This window comes from Cibotium barometz, chromosome 18, assembly GCF_041138505.1.
Source record: "Cibotium barometz isolate CiBa-2024 chromosome 18, ASM4113850v1, whole genome shotgun sequence".
Classification (NCBI taxonomy): Eukaryota; Viridiplantae; Streptophyta; class Polypodiopsida; order Cyatheales; family Cibotiaceae; genus Cibotium; species Cibotium barometz.
Genome location: NC_141063.1, coordinates 12,037,678 through 12,050,572, shown reverse-complemented (window position 1 = coordinate 12,050,572; position 12,895 = coordinate 12,037,678). Strand labels below are relative to the sequence as shown.

The 12,895-nt window shown below is 40.8% G+C and overlaps 1 protein-coding gene across 1 annotated transcript; it reads left to right on the top strand.

Moving 5' to 3' along the window:
* The first annotated feature begins 6,986 nt into the window (after positions 1-6,986).
* On the top strand, positions 6,987-10,912 carry LOC147628942 (uncharacterized). Its single transcript, XM_086812838.1, has 10 exons — positions 6,987-7,648; positions 7,754-7,964; positions 8,060-8,191; positions 8,302-8,780; positions 8,875-9,278; positions 9,386-9,646; positions 9,767-10,020; positions 10,115-10,189; positions 10,290-10,690; positions 10,775-10,912. The coding sequence occupies exons 1-10, from the start codon at positions 6,987-6,989 to the stop codon at positions 10,902-10,904; spliced, it is 3,009 nt and encodes a 1,002-aa protein (XP_086668964.1). The 3' UTR covers positions 10,905-10,912.
* Positions 10,913-12,895: the final 1,983 nt, after the last annotated feature.

Sequence of the window (12,895 nt, the reverse complement as noted above, 5' to 3'; positions counted from 1 at the left end):
TCTCCAAAGATGTAGTAGTTGTGGATGATTCTTGCAATGAAGAAGTAGCTTTGTCTACGCCATATGAGTTGATGAATGTTCGAGCTACAAAGCACCTTGCTCGGTCAAGGTCTCCATCTGGACAAACAAGCTCTAAATGTCTTCAAACTATTGCGGAGACATGCGATCGCACTGAGAAAACTTCAGTTTCTTACAAGGAGTACTTAGATGCCCTTTGGGATGAGATTCATGGAAGTGGCAGCCAAAGGGGAGATACGTTAAGAGATGAGTTGACTCATCATCTCCATCGCGTCCATGACAGTAGTGGTCACATGGAAGCAAACCAACTAGGCATGATTTCTTTCATGGAGAACATGCAATCTGAAATTGGGGAATGTCTATGTGGATGTAATGGGCAATGTAAAGAACACGTAGACTCTCTAAAAGATCAAGTGCGTGCATTAGGCATGGAGGTATTGAGTCTAAAGATATCTATTAATCGACTCAATGCAATTACGAAAAAGATGTGCCATGTTTTAGAAGCCAGGGTAGTTGCTTAGAGATTTTGTGAGAGGTAAAGTGTATATAAGTCAATTCTGACATTAAGCAATACAAATTCACTCCCTTTCAATAAGATACTTATGAGCTCCCCTTCCTCTCTCATTTGTTTGGTCTAGTGTGAAAGCTAGTAAAGTGTATATAAGTCAATTTTAACATTAAGCAATACAAATTCACTCCCTTTCAATAAGATACTTATGAGCTCCCCTTCCTCTCTCATCTTGCTTGCTTTTGTTTTGTTGGATTCGTGCTTTCTTGAATAGGTTTGAGTGTAGGCTTATTCCTCTCATTAGCTTCTCCTCCACCCACCTCTTTGTGAGAGAGAACCATTGTAAAGGCTCTTCTCTTTGTGCCTCAATCTAGGCAAGGAGAGCTCTTCCTTCACCCCCTTAGCAAAGGAAGCATTCCAGTGTGACAATGGAGTGAGGACATGATGAGAACATGCTAGCGTATCCACATCCAGAAGTTGCATTATGGTTTTAGGGAAAAGTACCAACTTGTTTTGGCAAAGGCTAAGGTAAGCTATTGACTTGAACACACTATTTTTTGTTTTTGTCTCTAGTTCTCTTCCTAGCGGGATGCCCATTTTCCGAGCAAAAACCTCTGAGCGTCTGAGCGAAGGCAAAATATCTCAAGGAATACTCATTGGAGTTTTAGTTTTTTTGATGGCACTTAGCCATGGTTTCGCTAAGAAACTAATTGTGTTGATCAACCCAGATGGGCAAGGCAGTAGAATTAGTTATCTGTTTTGGATTTACATAAAGCATTTGAGCATCATTTGAAAACATAATTCTTTTGAAAACGTAATTGTGTTTAAGGAATACTCATTGGAGTTTTTGTTTTTTGATGGCACTTATCCATGAAAACGCAACATACAAACAAAACAGGAAACAAAGAGAACATCATTGTGTTTAATATGGTATTGTTTAACAAAACCCAACATACAAACAAAACAGGATACAAAGCCCAAAAAGTAGACCAATTTTTTCTAAATACATAAGTTTGAAACCTATCATAGATACCATATCGGTCCCAAAAAACAGAGTAGTTGCCTAACTAATGTGCTGAAAAAACAACTAAGTAGTCCACATCTATCAATTCAACACACGAAACATATAGTGGAGCTCTCTCTTTGTCAATGCTGCTTGGTGAACAAACTTTTGTTTGCTAACATCTAGCCCTAACTCCTTTATGTAGATGTTGTAAAGGTGTTTGCAAGGCATATACTTTTTCCCTTGGTCAACTCGTCTTTTGAAGTCCTGGCATGTGCAGGTAGGAAAAGTTGATATAGTGACCTTATATGTCTCCCCATTTTCCTGGCTACCTGGAGTTGAAATTGTGTAATCCACATGCTCCTTGTCCACAACCACCTGTCTGTGATGAATGGTGCAAACCAAATCCATAGCCCTCTTGATTCTGTCCTCCATTTCTTTTGTGACCGTCCTTGAAATGACTATAGGTTTACCTGCACATTCCGTGGGTCGTATGTCTAAATTAGCATCATGTGATGTGCCTTCTTGTGCTGGCCTTCCACGGGATGGTCCAATGTGCTGTAGATCAAACCCTGCATCCCATAGAGCTTGCACTTCTATGCTGTTTAAACAAGTCCCTTCTGCAACAGGCCATTCTTGTGGACGATTGATTGGTTTCTCAGTAATAAGGTCCGACATCTCCCATGTATGGTCAACATTATCTCCACAGAACCAAACATATTGCTTCTTCACACAAGATGGCAAGGAAACAAGTCCCTCAAAGCATGGTGCAGGAACACCCATCAAGCCACCTCGACCCTTTTTATCAATCAGAGCGTTACACTTGTGTCCCTTTTCACGAAGGTAACCCTGACACCTTACTTCACTTCCTGGGTTTGTCCTCCTAATTGCCCATTTTGTTTGGTGAATTTTGACCTCAGTGTATGTACTTTCCACATAAGGAAATTGATCTCTTTGAAGCCGGGGCCTTACATTTTGTGTCACATACTCATACTCAGGGCGATGAGAATCATTGGGTTGAATAGGTGTCTGTGATCCCACTCTACGTTTTCTTCTCACTGTGCGTACTCCATCATCTGTTGAAGCCCTTTTCTTTGTTGCATGTAGCTCAGTGGCTGCATCATTAGTCAATTCAATGACAGTTTTTGTTGTCGGCAAACTGGGACTGGCCGAGGCATATCTTTTCTTAATCTTTTCAATCCCTGGACCTGTACCCCTATGAGTACCTCTCAAGAAAGAGTCATACCTTGCACTCTGAAGCAAAGTTGCCATCAGGTCATTATAGGAGGCATTATATAGGGAAACATACTTCACACCATCATGTGAAGCAAGCCAGCTTCCATGAACTGATTCTGCAAGATTGGTTTGTGGTATAAGGTAAGTGTCCTTACCTTCAATTGCCTACAACAAAAATGCATTTGTAAATTTTCTCTCAAAAAGCGGGAAACATATACAATTATGAAAACTAGAGAAGATAATAGAAAATTTACATGCATCATGTACTCTCCCCAATGGGCAACTCTGGCATGCCACCACACAATCCATGTCTCTAGCATAGAGATCTTTGTCTTGTCAGCATGGCCCTTCCTCAACCATGCTCTCAACTCATCAAGCTCAATTTCAGCTGCCTCTTCAGAAGGAGAATTCTTCCAACGTCGACATCTTAATTTAAACTCTTCTTGGCTATGTGGTGGTATACATTTCTTAGCATGTTGATTCAAGCTCTGCTCCCAATGGAAAGAACAAGAACGCTCCATACCTATCATTACATTATCTGGCCCACCATTGAAAACTGCTCTCACAGCTCGCCAGTTTGATTGTGCTTCATCTGCCATGAATCCCTTGAATTGAGCCTTCTTATAACCTTCTCGTTCCATCACCCGATTTAGTAACTCCCAAAATAATATTTGAGCATCTGTGTCCTCAACTTTGAAGTCTCCAATTGCTATTGTCTGCATCTCTTGCACAAAAGGGTTATAAACATGACTAGCCATGGTTGTCCAATCTTTGATTCTTTTCACAAAGTCAAAACAAATCCAGCAGCTTTCAAGCTCACCACCAGGTCTCATCTTGTTAACTAAATCAACCCCACTCCCTGGACCTTGTGTAGACATCTTGAAGACATGACACCTATTGAAAGAGGAAAATTCTAACTGCCCAGGAAAAACAACACTTTGGAAGTAGTCATACAGCAAGCTATTCTTCAACTTTATTATTGCCTCTATTTCTCCAATTGCTTGTCCCACCTCCATTTGTGACTCCTTTCTCCAGCGGGAAAGTCTTCTTTTGTCCAAGACAGGTGCAAGCTTCTCCAGTATATTTGTCAAATCATTATCAGAAAGCTTTTTTCCTGATGATACGTCTCCAAAGATGGCTGATTGAAGAAGGATTTCCCTAGCCAATTTATGTTGCATAGCTTTTGGTCTACCCAAAAAATCTTGCTGTACCATCTCTTTCACTCTGTTCTTGACCTCTTCAGCATCCATCCTTGTGATTCCAGCTTTAACAGGGTGCATATGAGAGCCAATGTGAAGAACTGCACGTGTCACTTTCTTTCCTATTTTTTCAGAGGGGAAGCACATCACTAATTTGCAAGGGCATACAGCTTGGCATGTAGGAGGTGTTGAACAAAAAGAGCACTTCAAACTGCCATAGGTTTCCACACTTTGTTTAGCAGGACAAACTTTTGCCAGACGTCCAATCCAATGCTGCTTATTGGTCTCCCTTGACCTTGTCAATCCTGCACAAAGCACATTAGTGCACTCTAGATACCCTCCACATTTCCTTATCCTAACTGTCCCAATGAAACAAGAAATATTGCTTGTTGTCTCATCTGTCCACACATGGCCATCAAACTTGTTCTCCAATCCAACCATTCTATTAGCAGCACTAACATAGGGCAACTCAAACATTATATTCCCATCATATCTTGTAGGAAGCTCGTCAACCTGCCTGATCTCTCCCATTAAATCAAATTTGATTCTAAGCGAATTTTTAGCAGGCAATTTTTGTAGAATTTCAACAATACTAATTTTATCTGTGGCCCCAATGTTGATAACAGGCTCTTGTTGAACCTTAGCATCATCCAAAACTTCAGCTGTGCAGCTTCGAGACAACATTTTTTCTCCACTAACTACAAAGGTTCTCCCAAATTGAATGTCCAGCTGAAAGACATTCTGATCTCCTCTGTTTATAGCTGGCATCTCAAATGAAAGACCGTCATTCTTGTCACCAAACATCTGATGCAGAATGAGTGAATCTTCCTTCAATCCAAAGGTCATTGAGAGATAATGTTTGGAAACCTCGGTGATACCATTTGTGGTTGCTAGCTCCACCTGCTTACTTCCAAATTTGTCCTCTAGATATGCAGTTTCCATTGTGCAAAGAGCAGTAAAGAAGACTAATTACCAAAGAAGGAGAGGTAGCGTCTCAAAGAAATCTTGAAATTTATAATCTTCAGGATTTCTTCACATTAAGATATAGAAAATAGTTATCTTAAAAACTTATTTAGAAAACCTCGCCTTTTTTGAGATCACAAAATCTTAAAGCGAAGCCCGGTTACAGCATCATGCCATGGTTAGGGAGAGTGGCATCTTAAATGATTTTTATATTAGTTGTCATTGCTAGAATTAATTTCACCTCAAAGTAATATATCATTAATATTAGTTTATTAAAAAAAACATATATATATAAATATATACTAGTCTTCAATGCGGCGCCGCCTACGGCGGCGGCTTATCTCTCTCTTCCCCTCACCCCTGGGCCCTGGCGCTCCTTCTCTCTCTCTCAGCCTTCATACTTCATACTTCACCGTTTGAGCAACAACAGCTACACTTATGTAGTTATGATGTCCTTTTCCTGTGTAGTTGCTCAGGATGCTATCGTAGTGGAGCAATTCTATTGGGAATGCAAAAACGTCTGCACGGAATTTTGTTGGGAAACCCATAGTATCGTATGACTGCACGAGCATCCACGAGCCACGCAGGAGCATCCACGACCTACGCCAAGAATGGCTCCAAAAAGAAAAGAGGTGCATTTTTCCTCTTGAATGTTCACTCTTAAATGGTCCCTCCTGCATAGTTCGCTGGCGAAACTAGCAGGAGGGATGATGTTGCTTGCGAGGAGCTGTTGCATGCGCATGATGTTAACAGCTTGCGGATAATGTGGCTTGAGAGAACTTCCAATGCTCCTCCTGCATAGTTCGCTGGCGAAACTAGCAGGAGGGAACAACATTGCATCAATCTTCTTCCTACTCAATCAGTGTGTGGTTCAGTTTGCAGTCCCTCCATATGCTTGTACGTATGTGTATGTACATACATGAGACTCTCAGCCTTATGTATTGTGTATGTATTAATGCACTTGTGTAGTTATGTATGCCTACACCTGAAACAATTGGATCAAGCGACCCTTAGCCTCATGTATGTGCATATTTGAATGCATGCACTAGGTATGAATGTATATAATTATGCATGCTTACCCTAAAACGCTCTTTTGGAGGGGAGAAAACATGCTTACCTTGGATCAAGAGACTCTCAGCCTCAGTGGAGTCAATGAAGGTGACCACGTGATTGGCATCATTGCTTGCTCTGAGAGCATACTGCTTTCTCATCATGCCAGAGTCGTGGGGGACAATGGAGACCTGCATCTTGACATGCTTGTTGTTGAGCCGTCTGACCTTCACCTGGGCATGGGTGTCCCCAACCTTGTAAAGCCGGCGGAGCTCGAGTTGGAGCCCTGCTTTCCCCCCTGTAAAGGGAGCAGTCAGGGTCACACTGCCCACATGAACCTGCTCCACAATGTCCCCTGGCACAAGCTTGTCCTCCCCCAAGTAGCTCAAGGAGCGGGATGCCCATTTTCCGAGCAAAAACCTCTGAGCGTTTGAGCGAAGGCAAAATATCGTGGATTGACGTACTCCTCAAGGAGCAGGGGATTTCGTGGATGAGGTTGACAACATCTTACTGATGTGCATTGCTAGTGTGGAGACAAAGAAGAGGTGTGGAAGACATAGTTCGCTGGCGAAACTAGCAGGAGGGAGCAACGTTGCACACTTTCTCCAAAAGATATAGCTCCAAACAAGAAACATTACTGCATGTGGTGGCCTTCCATAAGGCTGGCCAAAAACCATAAAGGCTGCTCCAATCAAGAAACAACATTGCATGTAGTCATGTAGAGATGTAGATTGCTATGGCGAAAGTGTCCCTTTGTGTGCTTATGCTCTGCCTATCCTAGAGCTTTTTGGATGTAGATGCAAAGTTATTACCCTTGTGGCTTTCTTTTATAACAGGCATGGGTGTATGTGTTTTTGCAAAGAGACTTTTGGCTTCTTTAAATGGCATGTAATTGAAAAACCCAATATTTTCTCTCTATCATATATATATATATATATTCTTGCAGGCAGTGAAGACTAGAAAGAGAAAAACTCTTGCAGCATCTAATGCTAGTACCAAGAAATCAACCATGGAGCCTACTGAGAGCATGGAGCATCTTGAAGATAAACAAGAGGATGAACAAATGGTTGAAGACACAAATCTGGCTACTAGTAAAGAACTAGTTCATGTTGCAGCTACACAAGATGATTCAAAAGATAAGGATGATACACCTGACGAGCTGATTCCTCAAGCAATCTCTAAGGCAGATGGTTCTGACTTTTTGTCTAGGTTGGCTCTTAATCCTGGAATTCTAGCACCTAGGATTCCCCTTTGCAGGTGCAGGATAAATGAAAGGGTTAGAGAGCTTAGACGTGATTTGTCCAGATTAAAGTCAGTTTTGGAAAAAGAGGGCTATATGGCAATGAAGGGTAGCTTGATTCTGTCAACTAATTTGCCTGATGGGTCTACCTTGGATGTTGATGAAACAATAACAAGTACTTGGGATAGGCATTGGCAGGCTATCAATGCTGAGTTTGAGGAGGAGCTTGAATCTAAGGAAGAGTGGTCTATGTTGAGGGGGAAAATGTTTTTTGTATGGGAGGGTAATCACAGGACTGCAGCTTGGATGGAGTGTATCAATGAGAGTTTTGCAAATAACAAGGGAAAGCATATCAGAGTTCAAGCTGAGTTCATTGTACCAAATGAAAAAGATGAGCAGGTTCTTGTGGCTACTCTACAGAGAATTAACTTGTAAGATTCTCTCCCATATCTCTCTATATAATGAATGAATTTCTTTTAAATTTGTATTTTTGCACTAGGATTTGTTAGTATTGACTATTGTCAATCTTTATTTAGGATGCATGAAGAGGCCATTGTTATTACAAATCTGAAGGATTATCTCTATCACACAAGTACCCTTTGTGCATTGGATGAGACACCTCTCATGGAGAGTTTCACTGAAGCGGAAAAGAATCACATTGCCTCTGTGAGAGCAAGAGAGGCAAGCATGGGAAAAAGGGTGTGGTATCCCTTGACCCAGTCAATACTAGGCCGCATGGTTTTTGCGGTAGGTTTTCTTTTGAGAAAGTGGTTTCAATTCATTCTATGATTCTTTTTTTTTTACTTTTTGTTGTTTTTTGGGTTTTTCATTTTTTATTGCAGGGAAAATGGGACACAGCATTTGAGGTAGCATGCAAGAAGATCAATCCAGGACTTTCCAAAGAGGATAGAGATGTGGAGGTGACAAAGGCAAAGAAGAATGTTATCAAGACTTACAATAGAAAAATGATAAGGGTTTGTTGATATTCACTTTCATGTATTTTTGGATACCTTTCTTTTGAGTTTTAAAGGAATGACTGGCTATTTAAGCTTTTGTGTAAAAGGATATTGCTTTTATGTCTTAGATGCTTTCGGTGGTTAATCCATCAAATGGCAAAGAATGGTTTGAGATATTGTGGAAGCTTCCCTTTGAAGAGCCCCAATATAAAATTAGTTTGGAGAAATTATATGCACTATCCTCAGCAGCATGTTCTCCAATTCTTAAATGCTCAATGCTAAAGCTTCTAGGACAAGATGACAATGTAAAGCAATCTTATGGGATGCCTCTTGGAGACCATCAATACATTTCATGGTTGGCCAAGGAGGTGTGGATGGACCAATTGCTAGAGGATGCAGCCAGATTGGTAAAACAGGTGGTGGATTCTAATATCGGCAAGGAGAAACTAACATTGCCTCAAGAGCCAAGTTTGGAAACATACTTCATGGACATTGTTGGGAGGTATCGAGCTGTATTGTTTTATTCATTTGAGAGAGAGATGAATGTGGCAACGCCAGCAGCAAAACATGTTGACTTAAAAAATGCTTCTAGACGTTTGGTCTACAGGTGAGAAATAAGATATCAAGTTTAGTGGTATTGCTGTTTAGAAATATTGTAATATTATGCTTTTCTAAAAGTTTGTTTTTTTGCTTGGGTTTAGATATTTGCTGATGCTTATCTCTACGAAGAAAATGCCTTTCTTGCCTCATGTTTGTAAGGCATGGACAGTGGATTCTACATTCAGCATGTACTCATGTTCTATCTTTAGAGAAAACAACCAGACAGGTGGGGCTTTGATGATAACTGAGTGGGAGAGGAAGAAGTGCCCTTGGTGGCTGGACATGAAGAGGGGGGAATGTTTGGAAGAGGACAAAGAGATATACTTGCGGCATTTGAAGGGGGAGTGCATGTCTGACTCTGGTTCTTCAGGTTCTGTTAATGAGGAGGAGAAGAAAAGGATCGATGAAGAATTGCGAGCCTTGAAGGAAAAGGACCTACAGGAACAAATTCAAGCCTTAAATAAGGGGGGACGACCACCAAATAAGCCTGTGAATGAGAGTCAAGGTAAGTTTACTATATTGATGTAGGATTGCATATAATGTTACAAATGTGTACTCTTTAGATGGATGCATTTTTTGGTTTTCTGGATCATATAGTGCTTGATCATGCAGTTCCAAGAAGTGGTGCAAATCCATCGGGGTTTGTTTCATTGACTGCTTTTCGTGAGCAAGAGAGGCTTGGTGTGAGAAGTCAAGTGAATGTATGGACATATGACTATATTCAGTTGGGAAAAGAGTTGCTAGAGCATAATTTCAAGGAGGGCTTTGAAGTCATGAGACAATTTTTCATGAGTCACTCCCTACAACAAAAATTCAGAGGAGGCAAGCCATGTAGTTGGAGCATTGACTTCACTGTCATTGATTTGCCAACAGGTTTGTAAAGACCTGCCCCCTTTTCCAATGGAACCTCTCTCTTGGCACACCTCTTATTTGTAACATTTTTTGAAACTTGCTTTCTATTTTGGCTTGTTTTCTTGGATTGTCTTTTCTCAGGAACTCCAGTTGCAGGCTTTGATGATGGGATTCCTTATTGGAATCAAATTAGTGAGGATCATATAAAGAGTTCTTTGGTGGTGGCCAATGCTGTGATGGATGACTTGGGTTGGGTTTTGGTTATCACTAGTCCTACTCACCTTTCTCTTGTGGAGCGAGTTGCTACTAGGACACGCATGGTTGCCGGATTTCGTTGGGCTTTAAACTCTTCAGAGCCTTACAGCTATGAAACAAGACTAGGAGTGTCTACAAAGGTAATGCTACCATGTACATTTATATTGATGTTTATTAAGTAGCTTGCAAGTTGTTGAAAATAATACTCTCTCTCATTATTGTATTTACATGTAGATGACATTGCTGCATGTGGTGGCCTTCCATAAGGCTGGCCAAAAACCAGTTGTTAACCTTTTGAATGCTCAAAAGGTAAGTTATAAAGTGTAAGGTTTGTGCGGTTTGTGCTATTGTGTTGTGCATTCCTTGAATGGATAATTTAGTTGTGTTTGCTTCTTTTTCTTTTTTGTAGGTAGGACAAGCGTTGGACTTAGACTTCTCCAAAGAGGTCTTGGTCCATTGCTTGCCTTCATCTGCAAGGGCTAAGCGTGATGGTAAGAGTGGAGGTTGGAGGGGCCCACTTGAAAAGAGTGTCCCCCTGATGTTGTTCTTCATGGAGGCCTTATGTCCACATTTAGGCTCAGTGCTTGAGATGGGAGGTGGGACTGGCTCTGTTATGAGAGCTGCTATGCACAGTGCACGATTGTGCATGGTGATTGAGAGAGATGATGAGATATGTACCAGTCATTTGATGCCATTTGTAGATAATTACTATAAAGTCAGCACTGGAACTGCTGACTTGGGTGGTGGGTTTGGAGATTTGCTTGGGGATGATGAGGAGAGTTTGGCAATCACAGATGTTCCACTGGACTAGTGAGTATCTCTATGCTTTGAAAGCACCATGGAATTTTGAAATATTCAGATGATAAGGTTCAATGTTTGTTGACCATTTTGTAGTTGTTTGCCTTCTTATGCAGAGAGCATGGCAAGAGAGATGGAGGCAGACACTCGTTATGATCACACTACTCGGCAATCTAAGAAGAGACCAAAATGTTATTTTGTAGATGACATTGCTATTTCAGAATAACTGCAATAATAGGGTTTTTTTTCCCTTCCATGAATTACGTGTATTGCCTTAAGTTTTGGACATCTTTGCTACAAGTGATTTTAATATTATGTTTTAATTATGCTATTTTGGTCATTTTTGTGCGCACATATAAAAGTGAATTAAAAGACTCACACACATATATACACACACATATGCATGCACACTACACATACATACACACACATACATAGGTCTTATTGCTTGGTAGATCTTATGGTGACAATTAGGTGGATTGCCATGACTACATGTTCAATCTATCTTACAATCTCTCTCTCTCTCTCTCTCTCTCTCTCTCTCTCTCTCTCTCTCTCTCTCTCTCTCTCTCTCTCTCTCTCTCTCGTTTGTCACCACCTGTAGTTTCAAAGAGAACTATAGTTGGGTGTCGGTCTTCTTTTTCTCGCTCGAAAGAATCTTGCTCGTAATTTTTTGCTCATAGCATTGACGTACTCCCTTCCTAGTAACCCTCATGTAACAGAATGGATACAATAATGGAACACATTGTCAGATGATGAGATCCTACCCACCACTTATATGGAGAAAGGTGCAAGAAGAGCTTAAATAAGTTTGGAGAGAAAAAAACTTTGTAGTAGTCCTCTAGATGCTCAAGAAGGTGGCATCACTAGTCTCGACACAGATCCATTTGTCAAAGGAAGTTTATGCAAGAGTTCCCTTACTATGACACATAGTACCTTACCCCATGAGGGCTCTAATGGTTGTTGGCCTTAAGGTTAGGGGGGTTAGGGTTACAGGCTATGGAGGATAGAACTCCATCTAGTATGTATTGCTGTAGTGAGAGAGAAGAGAGAGTTGGAGAGAGAAAATGTACTTAAGAGAGATGATTGCACGACTCAATGTGGATTCATTAGATTAAATGAAATCTTTTGACTCACAAAAATCACACTAGGTGAGTGACATCACTGCTTACTACACACACATAATATCTTATCCACCTAAAGGTGGGTTCACACACATAAGCACACTTACACATAAGTGAGTGTACCCCTTTAGGGGGCTGTTCACACACACACACACACACACACAAATGTACATAAATAGAGGTAAATGCACATGTACATGAGACTCCGAAATACCCAACAAACCCCCATTCAGAGTGAGGGTGGAGTTCTGAGGAATAGCCTTCATACTTATGGTGATTTGGGCTCACTGGCACCACCTGATGCAAAAGATCACAATGGGCATACTTGGCATAGTATAATAGATCATAGCTAAGCCTACAAATGGAGCTTAACCACACATAAGAATCTTTAGTCTCTAGAACTACCCCCAACTCAAAACAGGGTTAACGAGGAAAATTACAAAGCCCTTTACAACCTAAGGTAGTACAAACATTTAGGCAGGAAAAATACACACATAAGATTATTTTTTAGATTTTAGGGGGGACATCCCAAGTAGAGAATCCTGACTCTAATAAAAAAATGAAGTGGGCTAAAGAGCTCAGTCGGTAATCTATCTCTATATAAGAGATAGGTTAGAGAGTTAAGTAGAAAAGGCTTTATCAGGTGCTGTTGTAGAAGTCTCTGCGCGTCTCTGGTTCTTCCTCGCCTAAATATGTATCTTTTGCCACCAAGTTTGCATGTTTTTTTTTCTTTTTCCTTGGTTATTTTCTCAAAGCACTTATCTTTATTATGGCCCGCCGACTTTCAGCAATCGGTGCACTTCACTGGATAGCCTTTGAATTTGCTTCTTCGTTTTGAGAAGAAGCCTTTCTCCATGTCGAGGACTATTGTGTTTTGGTCTTGTAACCTCCTATCATCATAAGAAGGATTGCTATCATGTTGTCATAAGTTATCTCTCTAGACACTCTAAGTGCAGAGAGGACTTTCAGCAATCGGTGCACTTCATTGGATAGCCTTTGAATTTGCTTCTTTGTTTTGAGAAGAAGCCTTTCTCCATGTTGTATCATCATAAGAAGGATTGCTATCATCTTGTCTCATAAGTTATCTCTCTAG